General features: G+C 39.3%; 1 protein-coding gene across 2 annotated transcripts in view; it reads right to left on the bottom strand.

Moving 5' to 3' along the window:
• Positions 1-22,457, bottom strand: part of foxj3 (forkhead box J3) — a 102,739-nt gene that overhangs the window by 21,587 nt on the left and 58,695 nt on the right. For both annotated transcript variants that reach the window (XM_007550059.2, XM_016670695.1), the window contains exons 3-5: positions 10,593-10,667; positions 6,035-6,118; positions 3,318-3,419 (exon numbers count right to left, since the gene is read on the bottom strand). In XM_007550059.2, the coding sequence (XP_007550121.1) occupies positions 3,318-3,419; positions 6,035-6,118; positions 10,593-10,667 (261 nt within the window). The remainder of the gene's footprint in view (positions 1-3,317; positions 3,420-6,034; positions 6,119-10,592; positions 10,668-22,457) is intronic.

Genomic DNA, 22,457 nt, shown 5'->3' with positions numbered 1-22,457 from the left:
TATTCATGTTCATGACAGGTGTTATGTCATGTTTATGACAGTGTCATGACAGTCTTATTCACCCCCCTTCAAATAAAGTGTTACCGAAATCTGTTACCATCAGATTGCAAAGGTAATTGTTAGCAAAGTCACACAGCATATCAATTAGCAAATTTCTCTTTTTTTCAAACTTAGAGCTGGAACATGGTTATATTAAAGTTTTGTTGGAGGTAAAATAAAACAGCATAAATATCACATCTATGTTCCAAATATCACTAAATGCCACTTGTATCACAGTCTGAGTGCTGAATTGTGTCGTTCATGATGGCAGCATGTTGGAGTAGCTCTGCTGTGCTAGATGTGTTTTGTTTTGTGCAAACTTCTGTTGATTTATTGCTTTTTTTGGGCAATTATTCCAGGATTTTTGCTCTCACTTTTTTATATTTTTGGAAAGTTACGATGCACATCAAGTTCAATCAATCTCTTCCAACGATCAGATTGGGCGAGGATTATATTTCCGACTGCAACATCTCTCAGTTTGGGTTTCCAAAAGCAAATGAGGTTGGTTAGCTGTATCGTCAACTGATGATATCGTCCATGTGAAATATCGTCTCTGCTGCTGGGATTTTGAACCGCATTTTAGGACAGTCGGGAGACTTGTCAAACAACAATCTTTAGTCAGAGGTTGCTTCAGATTTGTTGCAATATCAACTGCTACTGGAAGTCTTTCCTTCCCACAGCATCGCCATCCACGACAACTCTTTGAAGATAGGTCACGATGACATTTTGTAAAAAGTTTCTTTCAATTGAATTGGTCTATCTGACCATCTAAATACATTTGGTTGGGGGTTTTAATGAAGTGAAAATGTTTAGGGGTTGTGAATAATTTCACAAGGCGCCGTATATCTGAGTTTGAGAACATTTCTGTTACAGAGATGTAAAAAAAAAAATCCAGTTTAGTTCAAAGACACAGCCTGCAGCAAATAGTCTGACACTTGTCAAAACCAGCTAAAGAACTATAAGATACTCTATCGTACATGTACACACTTGCTACAATACGGCAGACATATGCTCAGCCTTCATAAGTCCCTGACACACAACACCAACTCACATTTCCTATGAGCGCCGCGCTAACGTTAAATCATTTTTTTTGTATTATTTGTAGTGCTTGTAGTAAATGAATAAGCGACTCTTGTAGGCTTTTTAAAAGTGCTCCTGAGAGCTGCCCCCACTGGGCCCAGAGGATGAGAGCTTAAGGTTAAAAAGCCTATTTAAATTTCAGAGAGAGACACATACTCACAGCTAACAGCTAGCGGTCCCTGTAGCTTTGCTCTGTGATGTATAAGTGCTTCTAAGCTTTTACAGATGTAAAGAAAAAACAGAGCAGACAGTTGTCAGCGGGGGTGGAGGGGTCACCTGTCGTTGGTCACAAAATGCCAAATAACTCTGAGTGAAGCCTGAGCTTCGTAAAGAGTGTCAAACACATCATTTTGGGCTGCATCAAGATCATGGATGTCCTCTAGGGTTTGTTGTGCCAGAATGCATTGATAAAACCCATTGAACAGTTAAAATACCAGTACATAGCTGTCTCTGCATGCAATAAGTATTTCTTAAAATCAAATAATGTCGGACATCTCCAGGATTTCATGATTGTTTTTGTGATTTTTGTTTTTTTTGCAATAAAAATCACAGATTTTGTTATGCCAATTTATAAATATTTGCACTAATGTGTGACATTAAGTGCGACTTTTAGTTACTCTCCACATCGATCACGGACTATAACGTGATGTCAAGTAAGGCTGAGGCAGAAACTTAGTAGGATCAAGAAGTACTGCCACCTGCAGATGGGAGTAAGCATCACATAGACGTGATGTATTTCACCATTTTTGAAGAAAGTTTGCAGAAAAAAAAAAAGAGTTAATAATATATATCACAATAGACGAGTGTCTACGTCAATAGATGATCTGATAGAATATTCACTGAACTCTGGGAGATGTAGGAAAAGAAAAGCTTTAGCTGCTCAACCTCTCACTGTCAGTTAAGCAACTGTGGTGGAATCAACTGACTTATTCTTGGTTACCTAGCAACACTCTCACCCTTTGGTTACCTAGCAACAACCTGCTGAGTAACTTGCGAAGCAGCAGTTTAAGGTTTCGCCACTGTGCCTTATAAATGCTTAAAGATAAAAAACAACGGTCACGCCACCAGTTTGGCAATATTTCAGATATTTAAAACAAAAACGAATTAATTATTATTGATAGACAATTATTGATATCGACCGATATGAAACTTTTATGTCGTCATAAGTCTTTCAGTCATATCGTCCAGCTTTATGTCACAATTATGTATTAGTAGGCCAGTCACAATAAATTTAGTTCAACAATAAATTGTCCCAGAGGTTACCGAGATAAACGATAATGTTGTTTTCAGCTAATTTTCAAGTAATATCATTTTAATGTCATAATAATGCAAGAACACATTCCCAAAAATCAATTAACTTTAAATTCTAGTGAACATTTAACACTGGAACTCAAAGACATTTTAAATATCAAAAATAAACAAAAGCACACAATTAAATAAAATGAATTATGAAGTCCTTCAAAATAGCACTGGTTGAAAGACTTATCCAGTTTTTGGTGGAAAGAAAGAAAAGAGAAAATGATAAATCATGCAAATGGAAATGATTTAGTTTGTTTCCATTTATCACACGATTAACTGTTTTATTGCTTAATGCAACAACCCTATATAAAGTGTGGGGATGTGTTGATTTTATGTGAATTTCCACAATAAAGGAACCTCAAAAGACTGAAGAGACTAACTGATGTAATTTGGTAGTAAATGGATAAAAACTGCTTTGATTTGACCGACAACGTCATAAGAACAGAACTCTTATCCTGAAGCTTCTTGTCACGTGTCCCTCCATTTAGAGGGCCACACAAAAAAACTATAGCGGGCCGGATTTGGCCCCCGAGCCTTGAGTTTCACACATGACACAGAGTGTGAGAAGCACTCAGTTTCAAGTGTCTGAGAACATATAATGTCTCAGTATCAGTGTGAGAGTTGGATTTCTATGCAGAACATTACAGGAGTCTGGTTGTTGTGCAGGAAAGAAGTAGAACAGGGGCAGCTCGTTGTGTATTTTGGTGTGGGTTGCAGAGGAGAGAAGCTTTAGGCACATGAGCAGATGCTTGTGAGTGCCAGCATCTCCCCTCCACGAGAGTGTGCCTCTCTCTGTGGGGAATAGTGCTGTAGGTGGTTGGAGAAGTGGGCGGGGTCAGGGTGCAGCCGTGGAGCCAGGTGTGTGTTGGAGCTGGAGGCTGGATGGCTTGCTGTAGTACCTTGTTAGTCACAGTGTTGATTGCCAGCGTTGGAGAGGCACTTCCAGAGATCATACAGTCCATCCCCAAAGACTCTGAATCCAGGCTGTATGGTGTGGAAGCCTGTGGAGGTGGGGAGGAAAGAGGGGGGTGTAGAGGCAGAACAATAAAAATAAATAAAATAATAATAATCCAATTATTACAAACACAGGATCTCACCACAGAGGGCTGAATAGAGCGGCCTATATTAAAGGCATAAACACATAAACTAACACCAGATGCATCTGCAAGATACCAAATATAAAACCAGAATGGAGCAACACCTTTATTTAGGTCATCTTTGAACTGAGATTTTTTTAAAAAGCTCCCCCCGCCCCCCCTTCCTCCCTGACTCTCACTCCCAATCAGACATACAGTGTTGCACATACATGCCCTCTTCTTGCCGTATATGCAGTGTTGTCAGAGATAACTCTGCTATGCCCGTCTCCCAAAACTGCTTACTGTAAGAGGATTGGCTGCCAACAATACCACTTTTTTAAATTCACGATAAATATAAATGAGATTTCAAAAAAAGAGAAAAACTCAATTTCAATGTCTGTGACTCTTAATGGAAAGCCTTTTGGGCAGACGGTGCCTCGGTGGGGGAGGGGTTTAAACACAGAGCGTTTGTATTACAGAAAAACATTCTCTTCACTTTGTGCGCTCTTTTGTGTCGCACTCAAATGAGCAGGACTGCATCAGAAGGGCTTTGCTGTAAACTGACAGTAAAGCTGCATTTTGCATCATGTCTATCTGAACATATGAGACAAATGTGTGATTTATGCACACTAGTGTCCTTAATCAGCTTAATCAATTGCTTTAACACACCGTGTGTGTACAGCAATGCTCCAGAGTCAGGCTAATGCAAAGCGTGTATTTAATAACCTGCAGATATATGTACAAGTGTAAAAAACTCATGCATAATTACTTATGGTATGGCTGCCAATAGTTCTAGGTTTTACTGATGTATTTGAGCTGTGCTCTCTTCCAGAGCTGGATCATTATAAACTAAACTGCAGTGTTTCTGATTGATAAAATCTGATTGCACAATACACCTAAAGACTCAGATGTTTACATACAGCCTCACCAATGTTTGGATAAAATGTCCAGAACAACCTGAAGAAAAAACAAACTTTTTGCAATCAACAAATTCCAACATATTTCTTGATAGTTATTTGACAACTGCTAAGCCTAATTAAAGCTGAGCTGAAGTCAGTTTTTTAAAAAAGGTGAAAAGATTGTTTTGAGCGACACACTAAAGTTGAATTGTTAATTATGGTATATTTTATGTATTCATCAGCTTTCTGTATAATCCATAATTCATTTTTTAACACTAAATATGTTAAATCTGTCATCTGTCATATATTTCAATCAGTTTTTCTTGCATGTGGATTTTAAAGATAAACCACAGAGAGAGCAGCTGTATGTAAAGTTCTAGAAAAGTGAAATTAGGTTCCTCCTGTAACATTAATATACTCTGTTTTTGTCTTTTTTAAACAATATTTATCATATCTTTGGGGTTTGTTGTCCTGTTAGAAGTAAGGATGGGCAAAAAGGCATACAAATAAAATCTCAGATTTTTTTCCATACCAGATTTTGATTTCAAATTTTCAATGATTTCTCTTATTTTGTGCCAAAAAAAGAAATTGCAAATGACAAAAAATATTTTCAAAAAGTTTTTTTTTTCAATCATCCCTGTGAATTGTAATTTTTGTATAATCCTAAAAATATAGTCATAATATTAGCAGACTAAAGACACAATTTTATCAGAAGAACATCTTAAAATTTTGAGGAAAAAAGTCATTTTAATTAAAAAAAAAACCTTGGATAAATAATTTATTTTTCATGTTGAAGTTCTCATAAAATGATTTCTTCATTTTCCTGATATTTCAACTTTATTCTGGTAATATTAATACTTTGTTCTAGTATTATTGTGTCATATGACCTTATTCTAATAAAAAAAAAAAGGAAAAATAGCCGGCCATTTTAAATTGTTGCAGAGTTGACCTGAGTTCAAAGTTCACATAAAAAGAAGCTGTGGAACAGCTTGTCAAACCAGATGGTGGGTCTTGGATATGCTGACATTATTCTGAACTATAGAAACACAAGGAGTGTATTGGTGAAAAAAACCCAGATTTTCAAAAAAAATTCCCAAACTGAAACTTATATGAAAATAAATTGGGAAACCAAAGTCTAGACTAAAAATAAGTCTAGACTTGTTTTTATTTTCAGGATCCCAGAGTCCCTGGTGCCCATCTCCAGCAGTTGTTGGAGATGGACAGGTTGGGTTCAACCTATCCAGGTACATCCTGGACAGGTTGAACCCAGCCAACCTACCAGTCATGTTTTTGGACGGAGCACCTGGAGAAAACCCGTCCATGGACAATCCATAAACCAAGTGGATTTCCAGATACCAAGTCCTTCATACGCTGGAACTTCTTTGAAAACCAGTACAAATGTCCCCAGTCAAGTGAGTTTAATGTCATCATTGAATGTACACAGAAATAAGGCACTTATCGAAACCTAATCAATCAATCAACCTAGTTTGGATTCTGATGAAGAATGTTTATGAACTTTTGACCGAAATTGTCAAATGTGGTGAGATGTACACACCAATAAAAGCTGAACCAAGCTGATCTCAACACTTGAATTAAGGATGGATGCAGAAGGAGTTTTCTTTTGGATTTGAAGCGACTCACCCGCTCTCCTGACCGTGGCCTCTTCTTTGGCCGAGTCGGCAAAGCGTCCTCCTTCGGGTTGGTGTCAATGGCCCAGTAGGAGCCCTGCAGACAAAACAGCAGATCTGTGAGACGATACCAAGGATTGTTTTCATAACTTTATTACAGTGGTCTACAAACAATTTGTGTACAGCCAGGCAGGAAACCAAGAAAAGGAAAAAGGAAGTCAGGAAGTTTCCCCTCTGCCTTCACCATCTACCCTATCAGCCAAAATCTTTATTGGAGCTGATAGTCGAGTGGTTAAAGGTTGTGCCGAGTGTAGGAGGTCTTTGTTAGGAAGAAAGGCTGGGCTTTCTCTCCTCGCTGAGCGGCAGCGGAGGGCGGCTGCTGGTGGTAAAATGTTAAGCCTTTCCTGCAGCTATGCTTCCTCGGCCTCAGGTACTGAACACAGAGCGAGTGCTGCTGCCAAGGATGAAGAAAATAGGCTCAGCAATCAAGGTAGCGCTCGCCTCGCCATGCTGCTCCCTTCAAAGTCTGAGAAAGGCTAATGAAGAGGGAACTCTACCACCAACCTGCATTATTTACCTTTCCATTTGGCCTCAATTAATTTATTTTTCAATAGCGTTCCACCTGGAAGGCAACAGGAATAACGCTCAGCTTTATAAAGATTCCTACCCTAAGGCTGTATGGGTTGTGAATTTGTTTTCAATATTTTTCACAATTCCTGATACGATCTCAACTGCCGAGAGGAAATAAGATCAGCGCCTTGGAAATCACTTCCTTAACAGAGAGAATAATTGATATTTCCATAGGAGATTCTCAGAACAACAGAACCCAGAACCGCAGCAAACACATCGCTTTGCTCTGGTTACACCAGCCAGTGTGTTATTTTCACAGCTCTCACACACCAAGGCTGGATCTGGTGGGTTTAAATTCTAACTTTGAGAATGTGTGCAGCTTTGGGGTCAATTAACATTGTCCTCGGAGGATAAATAATTCACACTACAAATAAGCAAACACATGGATACTCCTATATAGATATGGGCCATGGCTGAATAAACCACACGCTCTGATGAGAGGTTCAACTAGACACGAAAAAAAGTTTTGACAAAATCTCTACATTTGATCTTCTCTCAAACTGCAGTGGTTAAAAATCGGCAAAACGGACAGAACGCTTCCTAGTTTTTTGTCGCAGACAAAGCTGGGCTTGGTTGCTGTTTCTTTTAATTGAGAGAGCAAGAGGAATAAGTTAACCCTCATGGGATGGGAGTTTCTGCATTTCCCTCCACTCAACCCAAGAGAGTTTGCAGGAAAAAAAAGAATAATATATAAAGACTCATTAAATTATTCACAAATACAGCGGTATACTGTAGCAATGCCAAGTGAAGTGTGTCGAAGTCTGGGGCAAAAACAGAGCAAAGCCGCAGCGTTCTCTGTGGTCAGAAGACGAAGGAGGTAAAGTTTGTTTTGTTTGTTTAATGAAAACAGATCCCAACAGCAGATCTGCTCTTCCTCCAAATGACACAGCTCATTTTCATGCGTTAGCATAAATTACGTCACCTGCTTCCTCTTTTTAATGTAAATTTCAGAGCGACAAACAAGAATGAAGCCGTAGCTCAATTAAAATGAGGATTGTTACAGGCAGACTTCACATTGCGTTTCTTACCTCTGCATGTGCACAGTACTAATCGTCATCTCTTACACCATCTCACTGACAGGGAGCGACATGACTCTCCTATCTCGTGCAACCAGCAGTTCTCATATTCCTGCCACATTACAATATTGATGCAACATATCAAGACCGGCTAGCAGCTCTTTGAAGTTGTCTTCAGGGGGGGAAAGGCAGTGAGGAAAATTCCAAATTAAACATTAAGGATGCGAACATGTTGGCCATGCATTTGGAATGGGATCCATACTGCAATAGATTATTTTGTATTTAGTGGAGCAGCTCCCAGGAGTGTCAATATCAGAGGATTACAGCAAAACATGAAATTAGCATTCAGTCCCCATCCTCTACACAGCCTGGTGTAGCTCTTCACGCGTGTGTTGGTGTGTGCATATAATTATTTGTGTTGCTGCCTGAGCATATGTAGTGTGTGTTCTGGCAGGACATAGATGATATCTGGGTTTGGGTGCATATAACTGGACCTATGCACACCATCACCATACAGGTGAAGCTCAATAAATTAAATCATCATTTAATGGCTTATTTGAGTAATTGGGCAATTTTTTTGTATATAAGTTAATTACTAACAGCAATATATTTAAAGTTAATTAAACTTGAAGATCATTATTTAAAGCTTAAAAAAAATCATGCTGAAAGACTGTTCACAGGGTGCTGTACTACAGCATATCAATGAAAAGATGAGTGGAAGGAGAAAGTGTCCAAAAGCAATTGAGATGTAATTGCAGCCTTAAGATTGTGAATCATAACCCATTCGAGAAGTAGCCATGTCTGCAGACAAAGTAGGTGTTTCTAAAGGGAAGCGTTTTTCATGAGCCACACCTGATTAGATGAAATTAATATCTGTAATTGGACTTTATTTTGAAGAAACATTACTAGATTCCTTCTCTGGCAACAGACTTTCATTTAATTATCTAATTTCCCAAGCTGAACGTCATAACTATTAGAAGACTTATTAAGCACTTAGATATGATAACGGCAGGTCACGTCTAATCCTGCCCCTCTTAACAGAACATCCAGTCACATTTTAATATAAGAGCATCAACAAGATCACAGTGCTTTAATAACCAGTGGTCTGCAACCTACTCCAAGTAAACAACCATTCATTTGCTGTGACATGAGCTCAAAGTGTGACACTACAGCTGGCTTACTAAAGGATCGTGTTTAAAAATAATAATGGATAAGTGGCTTAAGACTGGGTCACTGAAAAGAAAACCTGAAGATACTGGTGGAAAGTTTCTCAGGGTGAGTTTCAGAGCTTTTGTTTTTGAACATTATTATGAAACACAGCACGCCACAGGCATCAAGATCTAGGTCTGCGCCCCATGCTGACTAACTGCATCTGAACACCTAAAGTAAAATTATTTACATTGAGCTTATCCTACAGGCTGAAATAAAGTGTTTATTTTTTGCCAAAGCAACTCAAGTCAATTTTTCTTTTATTATGCTTCTAATTACAAACAGCCCTAAAATGGTATTAGTGCACACAATTTTTTTTGATTTCCATGTGTTTTCCATCACTGGAAAGCTTAGAATCCACAATTTAATAATGTGTAAATAACTCAAAATGCCCCAAGTTGTTCATGGTTTTATCCAAAGCAGAGCGACCCTTCACATTAGGATGAACAAAGACAGTGAGTTAAGAGACTAATATTTTCATTTCAGGTTCTATATATTAAGATTATGTGTTATTGTGGGGGCAATTGCATATTAGGTGGTTTGTGAATGTTTGCCAAGTGGTCCTGTGCCTGAAAACGTTTGAGAAACACTGCTTCTTAGTGATCCTGATTTCATCTTCCAGCAGGATTTGGTACCTGGCCACATTGCCAGAAGCACCAAACCCATGTTGACCTTTAGTGACCATGGTATCACTGTGCAGCATTGACCCAACGCTGGTCTGACTTAAACCCCATAGAGAAACAATGGAGAAACATGAGATAACAGAGTCAACAATGCTAACAAGATGAAGATCAGTGTTAAAGCAACCTTGGCTTTTTTAGCACCTCAGCAGCCATGCCTCGCTGCACTGATGCAATAATTCATGCGAAAGGAGTCAAACATGCTGTATAATGCAGAGACACTGTTCAGTCAGTTCATATTTTTATATGAAAAGAATCCCTTTTTGATTAGTCTGATGTAAAATAATATCACCAAAATAAACAAAAATAAACGCTTGAAATATTCATATTCCTCTGTGTGTGTAATGAATTTATGACATATCTGAGTTTATCCTAAAGACGGTCAAGGTTACCGAGTTGCCCCTGTGAGTCGGGGTCTTTAAACCCCCTCGCAGTCCATCAGGGGATCGTTCTCATCAGGCTGATGTCGCTTGAGATTGGGAAGTAGATCGAGCTAAGATAGCAACAGTAGGTGGTCCTACTGAGATTTAAATGTCAAATTAACATGGACTATATATTCTTATACAGAGGAGGAAAACAGGAGGAGAGCTGAGCTGGAAACAAAGGAGAGCAGATTTTTTTGTTGTTGTTGTTTTTTAATACTTCAGGGACGATCGTTTCTGGAATCGTTCTGCCCTTCTACACTTTTCTGTCCAAAACTTTTACTTCATATATCTACGTCTACTGCCTGTGTCGGTTTAAAAATGATAATAAATTAAACATCCATTTCATTTCACATTTAAAATGCATGTGTGTGACGTTCATAAGAAAATGAGCATTCCTTTCGTTTTCAGTCTGTCAGAGTCCTGGCAGTCATTCAAAGGTAACATTTTTCTACCAGGGAGAGCATGACACACACACCCCAAAAATGTTTCAGCTGTGTGTTCAGCCAACAGAGTCTGCTTAGTTGAAATTTAACACATTTTCTCTTTTTCCCCCCCTCACTTGCATGCAGTCTTTAACTGACCGTGATTAAAATAATCTGTGTCAGTCTTACCTTTCCAGGGTCATCTTTGGAGCGAGGCACTTTGAGAAAACATTTGTTTAGCGACAGATTGTGCCGTATTGAGTTCTGTGAGGGAAAACAAAGAGAGAGAAAGGTGGCGAGGTAAGTAAACATATCAAAAATGCTGATTGTACAAAGTATTTCGTAACAAAGCAAAAACAAGGGTGCCCATAGCAACGAGTTCACACACTTTTACATCTTTTTCCCCCCTATTGATTTACAGTCAAACAAGGGCTTAAAGGCTGTGAAACATAGATTTCATCTCATCCAATGAACTCCATTTGGGCTGCACATCATATCAAATTCCACGGGTGCCAGAAATAGGAGCATGAAGGAATCCCACACTGGGATGGCTGCTGATAGCAAGGCCTGATATTAATTAATGCTCTAGCATCCTCCTGTGGGGGCTGGAAATAAATTATGTAGATCATTCTGAAAGTTAACTCATTACTGTGTTACGAGCTGGTCCACACTGGTGGTTTGGGAGATGCATCCAGCTGCCTGATATGAAAGGAGGGATGGGTTTAAGAAACCATGCAGGTTAGATTGCAGACTCTTGGTCCCCCAGCAGCAGAAAGACCCCCCAGGCCGCCACCCCATGAACCAGCTGCAGCCAGACCACCGGAGGGCTCGACATCACCAGTGGATCCTCATCCACTCCACTTTATGGGCCGGCATTGACTGATGGTCACAATGAAATGCAAAGGATAAGCCGAGAGAGGAGCTCTGTGAGAGACAGACGAGAGACTCCACATTTTTCATGTTAGCGTTTCAGACCTTTACAGACTTGAATCAGTCAGGTTCTCAGTGCCAGGAAGGAATACAAATAAGAGTTTACTGCTGGTATTTAGGTCAGGCTTTAACTATAGAACCTGTAAGGATGAATGATTTATGGAAACATAGATGGAAAGATGAGCGAAAGGAACAAACAATAACGTATGGCTGGATGGACATGGAAATGAACCAATGACCAGCAGAATGGATCAATGCATGGACTGATGGAGTCAGACATTGGGACAGGAAATGAAATGTTTACGATTTCCCATACTTAGCACTTAACCAGACATGAAAAGTAATAAAATTTAATGCTTTTCTAGACATAGAGATAAGTTCCCACTGATTCATCATAAAAGTTAACCACATCATTGGAGAGAGAAATGTTGTAAATCCCACTGACTAAACCTCTGAATGACCACAATTCAGCCAACATGGCTCTTTAATACATACTTATGGCTTGATGAAATATTCAAGGATGGGCATTATGTATTTTCCACATAATGCCATTTTGTAGCACAACCAAGAAACTATGTTACCCTCAGCTGTAATGAAAAGGATGTACATGTCAAATTTGACTTCACATCATAGCCATATCTGACACCTTCAAATTGGGGCTCTGTCTCTTTAAAAACCTTCTACCTTTTCTAACACTTCAGTAAGTCAACACAAAAACCATGCCATACATAGATACAATTTACAACCGTTCTTAGGAGTGTTGTAGCTCCTATGATAAGCTCAGCAGACATATGGCTCCACCTGGTGCTGCTGCCGCTAGTCTGCAGGAGCCGAGTGCTCTGCAAGTTGGCAGCTGGGTTGGAGTCTGCAGCTGAGAGGAGGAGTTTTGTGGAAATGGGTGAAATAGACACCTCCAATTGGTTGCCAGAGGAGATTCAATGATTTCTGAAACATTCAAGAAAGAATCCAAGCAACACTCCAGGTATGTTTTTGATGAGGGATTAGCATTAAAGCATGATGAAAAGCTCCAAAAAGTTGACTTTTCATAATACCACCCCCTTAAACAATTCTGAGGATCAAAACAGATATAAATCACCTTTAGTATGAGACAGACTTTACAGCACGAAAGGGCAACCCTCATCACCTCCAAGCTACAGTCATCCTCCACTGTGTAGGATTCAGAGATTATTATTTATTTAGTAAATCAGCTCTTTCAAGGCTCTGGCTTTTGTGACTGAAATATTGAATTTCTCCCAACCAGAGAAAGGCCTTTATGCCGCCATGGGCTAAAACTGAGATTTCAGATTGCATATTGACACTTACATTTTAGTATTCACTAAAAGGTAATTTCACTTAAAGAAAAAGATAACTACTCTCTTGCACAGAAACAGAGTAAACAGTTCAAGGCGATAACTGTGCTGCTGCTTTCATTTGAGTTCATTTTGGACATCAGAGCTACTAAAGTAAAAAGTAAAAAGAAATATCTGGAGTGGATTGTCACATTGTATGTTGTAAAATTCACAACTAGTGATGTTCCAGCACTGACAATAAATTGGGTTTTCAATATTACAGGACGGGAGATTTGCATTGTGGATGTGCAACAGACAAACCAACAGCAAATGCATGACGCTACCATGTCAATATGGATCAAAATCTGAGCAATGTCTCTGGCAGCTTGCTGAATTCATACAATGAAGAATCAGGGAGTTCTGAGCACAAATGAAGGACCAACCCACTTCTGGTAAGGTGTACCGGCTGTGGAGGGTAAATGTTTATAATAAAACGTTAAATCTCAGAATGCTTTTGTACTGAAGCACGACAAAATGAAGATCAGCTCAGCCCATCCAAAGAAGACCAGAAACAGACAGAACAAGGAAGTTCTAGTTATTTTGGCATATTTTTTAAAACAAAAGTTGTACAATTTTCCAGCCTCAAATTATTTTTGGACCATTTTAAATGTTCATCTGAGCGAATGGGTAGACAGGTGGACAAACATTGAGAGATGGCTGACATTATAATCTATACATTTTAAACAAGAAACAAAAAAGTGTAAAAGTCACACTAGTTACAGCTTATTTAAACCATCATGTTGACAATTGGACAGTTAAGTTTATTTTACATAATTTTTTTAAAATAAAAAATTAGCAAAAATGATGTAGTAAAATTAAAGACATGAAAAATCCTTTCCTCACACCATGATAATGTTATGGACACCTCATAGCATTATTATTTGGGCCATATGGCTCTCTGAGCTTCACATCGAGATAAGGAAGTGCTCAGGGTTGCACTGTGATCAGAACTCTGTGGTCTGAACGTAATTAAGCCACGGGCGCCTCACTTTTCCTACCAAGTGAGATTGTGTACAGTTGTGAAGCAGAAAAAAAAAAAATCCAAGCCTGCAGAATCAGATCTCAAATGTCATGCAGACTTGACAAATAGATCCACTGAGACCCCAGTAACCTGAAGACTCCAGGGCAGCCGAGGTAAACGGTTAACCTTATTGTTGTGTGTTTGCTGATGCAGGCCGCTTGAACCAACTCTGGCATCTCTGCAAAATACAGCATGAAGATAAATGTTTTGTTCTTCTGGTTGCATTTCCTCCCCTACTCCAACAATAGTAAAGCCTCAGCTTGGATGAACACAGCAAAGTGCATCATCATGCATAGTGGAGAGTGACAAACAGATAAGACGTTCTCTGCTTGGTCAGCCAGATGCTACTTGGAATCCCTGAAATGTGTGAAACCAGCGAGGATCTGATGGGACGGTTTCTAAAACAAGCTTTACAGTTCCACAGAACCACAAGTACTCCACAGACATTTTCCTCCACAGTCTGCGTCTAAAAATGGGGGCCACCTAATGCCACGCAGATGGGAGGTGAAGAGAGGTGCCTCGTTCCATTAAGGAACGTCTGTTTGTTCTAAATCATTGATACAGTCAAGCGGGAGTGGCTTGGTGCAACATCAGAAGTTTATTTTTTAATGAACCATGCTTTCCTGCTCTGCTATGCTCCTGCTGGGTCATAAGAGATGAAAAACTAAGGATATAGTAAGCAGGTCTGTGCAAAGTACAAAGTTTCTACACAACTTTCATGAAAACCCCCACTGCAAACTATTGCCCTAAAACCTCCAGAGTTCCAGGTCTTTATTTTAAAACCTGCTGAAAAAATGTCACTATGAAACTACAGCAGATCTTCCTATAGTATGCAGGGTTTAAATATGTAGCATATTTAAATGGAACGGCGAAGATTACGATAGAGAAGAAGGCTAAAGAAAACTAAAAGTCCTGCAGAAACTACACCTGCAGAAAGAGAAAAAAACACATTGGAAGGGCGTCTAAAAATAGATATAAGGAAAGAAAGACAGAAGATTGGAGTAAGCTCCTCACAATAAGCAATTAACCAATTGGGCAAATTTGTTTACACAGACATCATAATCCATTTTATTTATCGTTTTGGTTGGGATGTTTTATTTTAGATATTTAAAATATGTTCCAGTGTGAAGTGGATTTCACAAAACTAAAGTTCATCAGTGATTGAGAGGGCAAACTTGCATTTTTATGCCATTGTTAACACATTACTTGAAAATGGTCTCAAAATAACAATGTTATCGTTTATGGCAATACATGACTGGGGTAATTTATCATTCAGTAAAATTTGTTATTGTGACAGACCTAGATAGGATACAATCAAGGGAGGAAAGCAGGACGAGCATGATGGACAAAGGGACACGAGCCAAGAAACAAAAAAAAGGAAGGAACATTGAGACAATGGGAATAAAGTCTTGAAATTCCCTTTTTTTTTTTTTAGACACTTTTCCCCCCATACATATCCAGACCTGAAAGATGCTGCAATCACATTCCAGACTTGTGTAGGGACCCCGGAGACAGCAGGTTATCAGCAGATATGAAGCAGGTATGCAGATCTACGGCGGAGGGAAATTAAGTAGGAGGAAGAGGTCAGAAGGTGTTAGCAGACGTACACAGAGTGAGAGAGACAGAGCTCTCTGCAGGGGGTCTCGCCCAAGTGCAGCCTAGAATCTTACCTGCAACCCCCACAGAGTTCTCTACATTCAACCTTAGAGTGAGCCTTTGAGTGTGTGTATGTGGGATACCTCCTACACACCTTGAAAGCCACGTGCGCACACAGGAACGTGTCTCCGAACAAATGGCGGTGATTTAACTCACCAGGACAGTAGTGGAGGCGTAGGCAGCTCCGCCCTCACAGCCAGCACCCCCACCACCACCCCCCTCTTCCCGCTGAGAAGCGCCGCAGCTCGGCAGAAGGGCCGCCAGGGAAAAAGGAGGTCAGGCTGACCTCTGAGCTCGGCGTGTCAAACGTTCAGAGACAAGCTGAAGGGACAGGCCGTGTCAGAGCCCTGCTCCTCACAGCTGGGGAGGAAGAGGCGCCCCGCGCACCCGGCCAGGAACCCAGGGGAGAGAACTCAGCAGGCTGCTTATACAGACGAGCGTATACACAAATACACCAGCCATGACGTATAGGCGACGAAGACCAGCAACTGAGGGAGAGGAAGGCCTCGTAGACTGGGCCGATGTGAATAAATCAATGCCACTCTATGTTTGAGCTCTTGCCAGCTTCCCACCATCTATTTGTAACTTCATGCCTCCGGACAGAGCGTAAAGAAGAGAAGGCTTTATTCAATCAACGCTCGGTTATTCAGTTAGAAGTCGGAAATTTAACTGTCAGTCTGTAAATGCAAGATTACCCGAGGCAGTTCCGAGGCCATGCAAGAATTTGAGATGATAAAAGTAAAAAAAAAAAAAAAAGCCCTCAAATGACAATGTCAGGGAACATAAGGGCAAAATATTTTACTTTATTGCCAGAAAATCTAAAAATATAGAAATTATGGAACATAAATCAAAACAAGCACTTTTATCGCTTTTAGTTTTTAGCAACTCTTCTGACACAAAAAGGCCTTTGTCTCACTCTCAAAACCGAATTATGCACGCATGTTATGGATGATGAAGTGCATGCAACAATTGTTTGGATTCAGGTGTTCAGCTCTTTTTGGGCTACGGTTGCCACTAAATACTTCTTGCATTAACTATCAATGTGTGCTGTGCAGAAGTGTTTTTACCCATGTGTTCTTTGTCGCTCTGATATTCCAGTTCTGTTTTTTTTTTCTCGTTTTCTGCAGGTGCAGAGGCAGACTTCTAGTTTTCTTGTATCATCTTTATCCGTCTTTATTGTCATTTCTGCTGTTTCCCAATGACATTTTGCCCCGCCTCTCTTCCTTTCTTTTGCCTCTCTGTGTCCAATGTATTTACAATAACCTACAACACTAAAAGAAAAGAAGTCTTGAAAAACCTTCAAGAGGTCTTACAACTGTGGATATAAAAGTGCATACCAGTACAATCAGAAAGATGCCAGGTGAGTTTAACTTCCATAGAGGATTGTGTGGAGGAAAGAAACCTTTGCTTTGCAGAAAAAAAAACATGAAATTTGACAGAGAGAACATAGAGAAAGACCAGAACTTCTGAAATCATGTTCTTTGGACAGATAAGTCTATATATTTGAAATAAACCAAATACTTAATTCCAGGAAAAGGCCCTCATACCAACTGGAAAGTATGGAGCTGGAACCATATCAGAGGTGCATAAGCAGAAAGCGGGAAAAAAAAGAAGAAAAAACACTAAAGCTTGAATCCTGTGGTATGATAACAACTTAAGACACACCCATAAAAACACTCAGGACTGGCTGAGTGTTAAGTGCAAGTCCAAATCTTGATGTTATTGATATGTAGGGTGAAACAGGCTGTACATGCAAAAAACTGCTTAAATATCTTAAAAGTGAGAAGTGGGCAAAACTTTCCTAAGACCGTCAGAGACTGGCAGAAGGCTACAAGAAGCATCTCACTAAAACTCATTATTATAGACGGTAGCATTAGCTTTTAGAGCGCAGGGTGTCCTAGGTTTTTACAAAGTAAAAATTGATGTTTAAGCTATTTGATGAGGTTGTTTAAGGGCTATAGAATGTTTCTAATTGTAAAAGTAATGTCCATAACAAGAGCTGCTCAGACATGAGGCAAAAATAAATAAAAAATACGCAGAACTGAATTAAAATTTTGGAAATATAGTCATAAGAGTGTGTAAACTAATGTACATCATTAGGTTGCCACTGAAATAAAATAAAAATCTGAAACATTAAAAAACAAATCCTTTCATCAATAAAGGAAAACTAGATAGAAAGAAAGCACCACAGGGTTTTTGGAAGAGGAAAAACAGCTGGGTCGTTTCACCAAATCTACGAGCTTTTCTGAAGAACTGGTGCAGTGAGTGGAACCGAAGCAACACTTATGCAAGCTTTGCTGGTTGGAAAACAGGAGCCGAGTTTCTGACCTGACAACAGGTCTGAATGGAACGGGGATGTGAAAGACTCGAGAGCTAGTACCGAGGAGGATGTGTTCAAAAGCAGCCTTTGAAGGAAGATCTTTGAGGTCAATGAAGGAGAGAGCGAGGGAAGTAAGACACAAACAGAGAAGGGGAAATGAAAGAAAGATAAGGATAGGTCTGTTTTAATTAAAAACTGTGGTTTTTCAATGAGATGATCTTGAGCCTTGGCACAAAAGAGTGACCCGTGTCAAAGTCAAAGCGGTGAAATATTATGCAAGCCTGTCGAACACAATCAGTTTCTGCTTTATTATAGTGAAGGCATCAAGAATAAAACTGTTTTTTTTTTACAGTTTAAGCTCAAGAGGCATAGAAAAAAAAGACTCACCTTGCTTAAAATAAAATCAAACCAGAGTTATAGTTCAATAGAATATAAGTGTCAAACATATAAACCCAGACTTCCTTTTCTAAAAGTATCCGTACCATTTGAACTCTGATTTACATTACAAGGGTAGAATGAAAGTACCTGCACACCACACATTAGATTTTTATACATTTCTGTGTTGGTTAATCACAAAAAAAATCCCAATAAAATACACAGAAGCTCAAAGAAAACCAAAAAAAAAAAAAGAATCAAGGGGTGTGAATATGTTTGAGGCGCTGCAGGGCTCCTCCCCCAAAAAACAGATCTTTGTAGAGAACAAGGCCACACTAAAGTCACCGGTGAGTGAATCAGAACCGATACAGTAACACATTCACATGCGCGCTGCAACACAAAGGCACACCGGTACATGACTGTATTTTTAGGCCGTTGGTATTTCGTAAGGACCCTGTGACATGCCCACCAACACAGAACGTAGTCCTCAGCCTCGGGGATGTGCACCCGGACCAGGGAATGTAGCACCTTCACTGTCTATTTGTAGTGGGTGTGGGAAGGCATGTGGGATGCCACAGCATTTACTCAGCAAGGGTTAGGGAGAAAAAGGCTCAGACAGGCGGGTAGAGGAGGTTTGCTCAGGTAGAAATCACAATCACAAGAGCTCTGATACCGCTTCAACCCTGTCCTGCGATTATAAAGGTTGTTTTTAGTATTCAGTTTTATAAATATAAGGCCATTATCGAAACCTTGCTGTTTTAAGAGCGGCGCGCTACAAGAATGGCCTATAAAATTGCTTGTGTTGGTGTTGAGCACTTCTAAAAGAAATACTTACTACAGTTAACAGAGATTTCTCAGTATGAACCTTTTTTCTTCATCATAATGGTATAGCTGAGATGCCTGCCAAGGCTCGCTGCCCAGTGTACCACAAAACCTGCATTTATCAAAGACGAGAGACCTAAAGCTCACACTCAAATGCCAATGAAGTCAACTATAACGATTTTCACCTTTCATGTTTTTCCCCATCCATCTTCAAAGGCATTTGATCTGTCTCCCTTGGCATCTCGTAGCTGCGTGTTGGCATGCCTGGTTTAAAACCTCTCACTCTCTGATCTTTAAGCACTTGTATGTTGATTAAATAAAACATGAAGCGCTTGCTTACCAGCTGAAAAAAAAATAAAATACATATTTACGTAGGTCAAATCTGTCATAAACATACATAAACAAACTTGTTAGTGCAAAGAGCGCTCAAGTTCAACATCCACAGAAGACTGGGACAGAAGGTCAGAAGAAATTAAAATAAAGAAATCAAACTGATGACTGAATTTTGCCATCTGCACCTTTGTTATCTTCTGTCAGACTCCGAGGCATTATAGTAATTAAAACTCAACAGCCACTTTTGCAGAAGTACATGACACTATGGGGAAATTGTGTTTCCCCCATCCCCCTCAACAGGGGGCATTTGGCAAAATTAAACTCATTTTTCATAGCAGGACTCATTTAGTGAACGCAATACATGCAAGAAAGAAATTAGTCTGATAAGGGATTACATGGGAACTTTAGAAGTTGTCAAAGTAGTGGCAGGAGAAATGTGGAACATCATAGATACAACTGGTAAATGCTCAGTCGGTTTTGTTTTCATTAAAAAAAAACAGCGAAGATATGGAAGGTTTGCATCAGCTGTCTCCATGCAGAAGGTAAAAAGCGTAGCTACAGTAGGAGCTTCTGACTAAACCTCCGAAGCAAATACAGCATCATCCAAGCGTCCAAACTCCCCTTGAACTTTCTAAGATTTTGTCACATTGCAGCCATAAACGTTAGTGTATTTCATTGTGATTTTAAAATTTGAGGTAATGCATAGTTTTGATGCAGGACAAAAATGATGCATGAGTTTAGTGTTTGTTTTAGACAAAGAAGTCTGTACTGTTTCGTATTCAGCTCCATTTGAGTCGGTACCTTGTAGAAACCGTATGATTCGGGTGGATTTTCTGATGGAAGGTGGAGGTTTTCTGGCTGATCGGCAATTACAATCTTTAAAAAGCCTGACCTGTCAATTCTGATTTTGACCAATACCAATTTTTTTCATCTGAAATGTTGTTAAATGAGGCAATAAAGTCACAGAGTTGGTAACAGTGGTGTGTCTATTGTTAACTGCAAGCATGTGGACATGACCTGGTGGGCCAGTCTTTCAGTAAAACCTCTCTGGCCAGAGAGAAATAGATGAGTGGTTGGATTTTAGACCTTTGCTGAGGTAGATAAGATCATTGGATAAAATCGGCTTCACACGAGTATCAACCAATCAGATTTTACCAGGAAAAAAGAAAAAGGGAAACCTTCCCGTACTTCCAGTGTTACATAAAACACCAATATTACACACCGTTTGTGGCTGCTATTTGATACAGAAAGATTCAGGAGGTGACAATATTTATTTTAACATTAACATGACCAATTCCCAATGTTCTTACAGGACCTCACCGTCTCCATATTAACCAGCAACTGATACAGATTAACCACATAACCTGAACACAGCAGAAGTGGATCTGCTCTGCCTCATTGTGCAGAAGTCTTCAACATCATGCAAGCAAAACGATCGAATTTCATCAGCCAAGTAATTTTGTTCTGGGTAATTCAAGGATACTGCAACTTACTGAGCTCCAACAATAGGCTGAGCTAACAAAAAAGCCCCATAGTTCCCTCATGGCTTCTAAGAAGTTTATGAATGCTGCACCAAGGATGTTCCCTTTTCAACAGAGGCAACGGGGTTAAAGACCAAAATTTCTACCACAAATGCTCTGAACTCAATTTCGCTAAGGCACTGCATCCAGATTCCTTTTTCAAACACATTTCCTTTTTTTTTTTTTATTTAAGACCAACCTTGCAATAAAAATAAACCAAGAGAAATTCTAGAGAGGGAAAAAAGCCTTGTGCATTATTTTCCAGTTGCACTCAAGGTTACAACGCTGACTTGAATGCGACATTTGAAATTCGAGCATTCCCCTTTTAAATTGGGAGTCGATCACTGTAGATGTGAAAAGCTGTGGGGAAAATTCCCTTAATGCAACGCTGAATGGCAGGTCACACCACCACAAAAGCCCTGAGGCACTCGCATGAGGCCTATTTGATCAAAGTCACTCAAAAAGCTATCAGTCTTTGTCTCCTTTGCTTTTTTTGCAATATTTTTGTGTCTCCTCCACCCCCATCTCACTCAAATGAAACCACACAGAATAAAAATGCTTTGTGCAAACTCTGGTGTTGCCAAACTTGCTCCGCTATTGCATGCTGCAGCGTGTAGAATTGTAGCATGATTCCATTAAGTGGGTTATTACAGAACATCCCTGACCTCTAACATGATGATTGTCCAGACAACTTTGGAAAGAGGTAGCTCTGAGTGACGCAAACGCAGCACAGCGGCGCAGCAATCAAAGTTTACAAGAAACACCAAGTCAAACATGGAGACAGACTCAAATGAAAACATAAGAACATCACTACAAAAATGTAAAAATGTGGAAGGTTCTTAAAGATACATCAAAACGTCAAACTGCAGATTAAAAATATGGCTTTGAATATCTGAAACAAAATCACAACTACGTATACATCAGACAGTTTTCCTATAATCAGCTCCGATCATTACTCATCAGGTTCCATGAGAAAAAAAGATTACATTTTCTAGAAAATATTGGTAAATATTAGGTATCAGACATAGCAGCAATATTATCAGGAATCAATACTGGCCTAAATCACAACCATGAATCCACAGTTATATTTTTAAAAAGGATCTGAAAACTAGCAGGTCAGACCTAAAAGAAAACTGAAAAAAGGCTGATCTGTTTAGGATTTAATTATTATATTTGATAAAGGTAATAAATAAATTATGGAGGTTTGCAACTTGATGCTCTGACAACAAGCTGCATTGAGCAATGTTTTAAAGTGTAATAAATAGTAGATTTAGCAGATTTTGCTACATGCTTCATGCAATATATGTCTAATATTTACACAAATGACACTAAGAGTTTAATACATATATTTTTACAAAGCCATTTTTTCAATAGGTTGCAAACTAATTTAGCTTTTTTACATACTTTTCATTAAAAGCTGATTGAAGAATCAAACATCTGTTGAACCTAAAGACAAAAATAAAATTGTTTTTAATTGAAAAATCTAAACTGTTTAAGAGTAGATCTTAATTTACTTGAAAAGGACATGTTGCTTTTGTGGCTCTGAACTACCGTATTTTCCGCACTATAAGGCGCACCGGATTATAAGGCGCACCTTCAATGAATGGCCTATTTTAGGACTTTTTTCATACATTAGGCGCACCGCATTATAAGGCGCATAGAATAGACGCTTCATACTCTATTATTACACATCCACATTAATAAAGAAATGGTCCCCGAGTACTTTAT

Source organism: Poecilia formosa, unplaced genomic scaffold (assembly GCF_000485575.1).
Source record: "Poecilia formosa unplaced genomic scaffold, Poecilia_formosa-5.1.2 Scaffold2, whole genome shotgun sequence".
Taxonomy (NCBI): Eukaryota; Metazoa; Chordata; class Actinopteri; order Cyprinodontiformes; family Poeciliidae; genus Poecilia; species Poecilia formosa.
The sequence above is the reverse complement of the archived record's forward strand: the minus strand, read 5'-3'. Positions and strand labels throughout refer to the sequence as shown.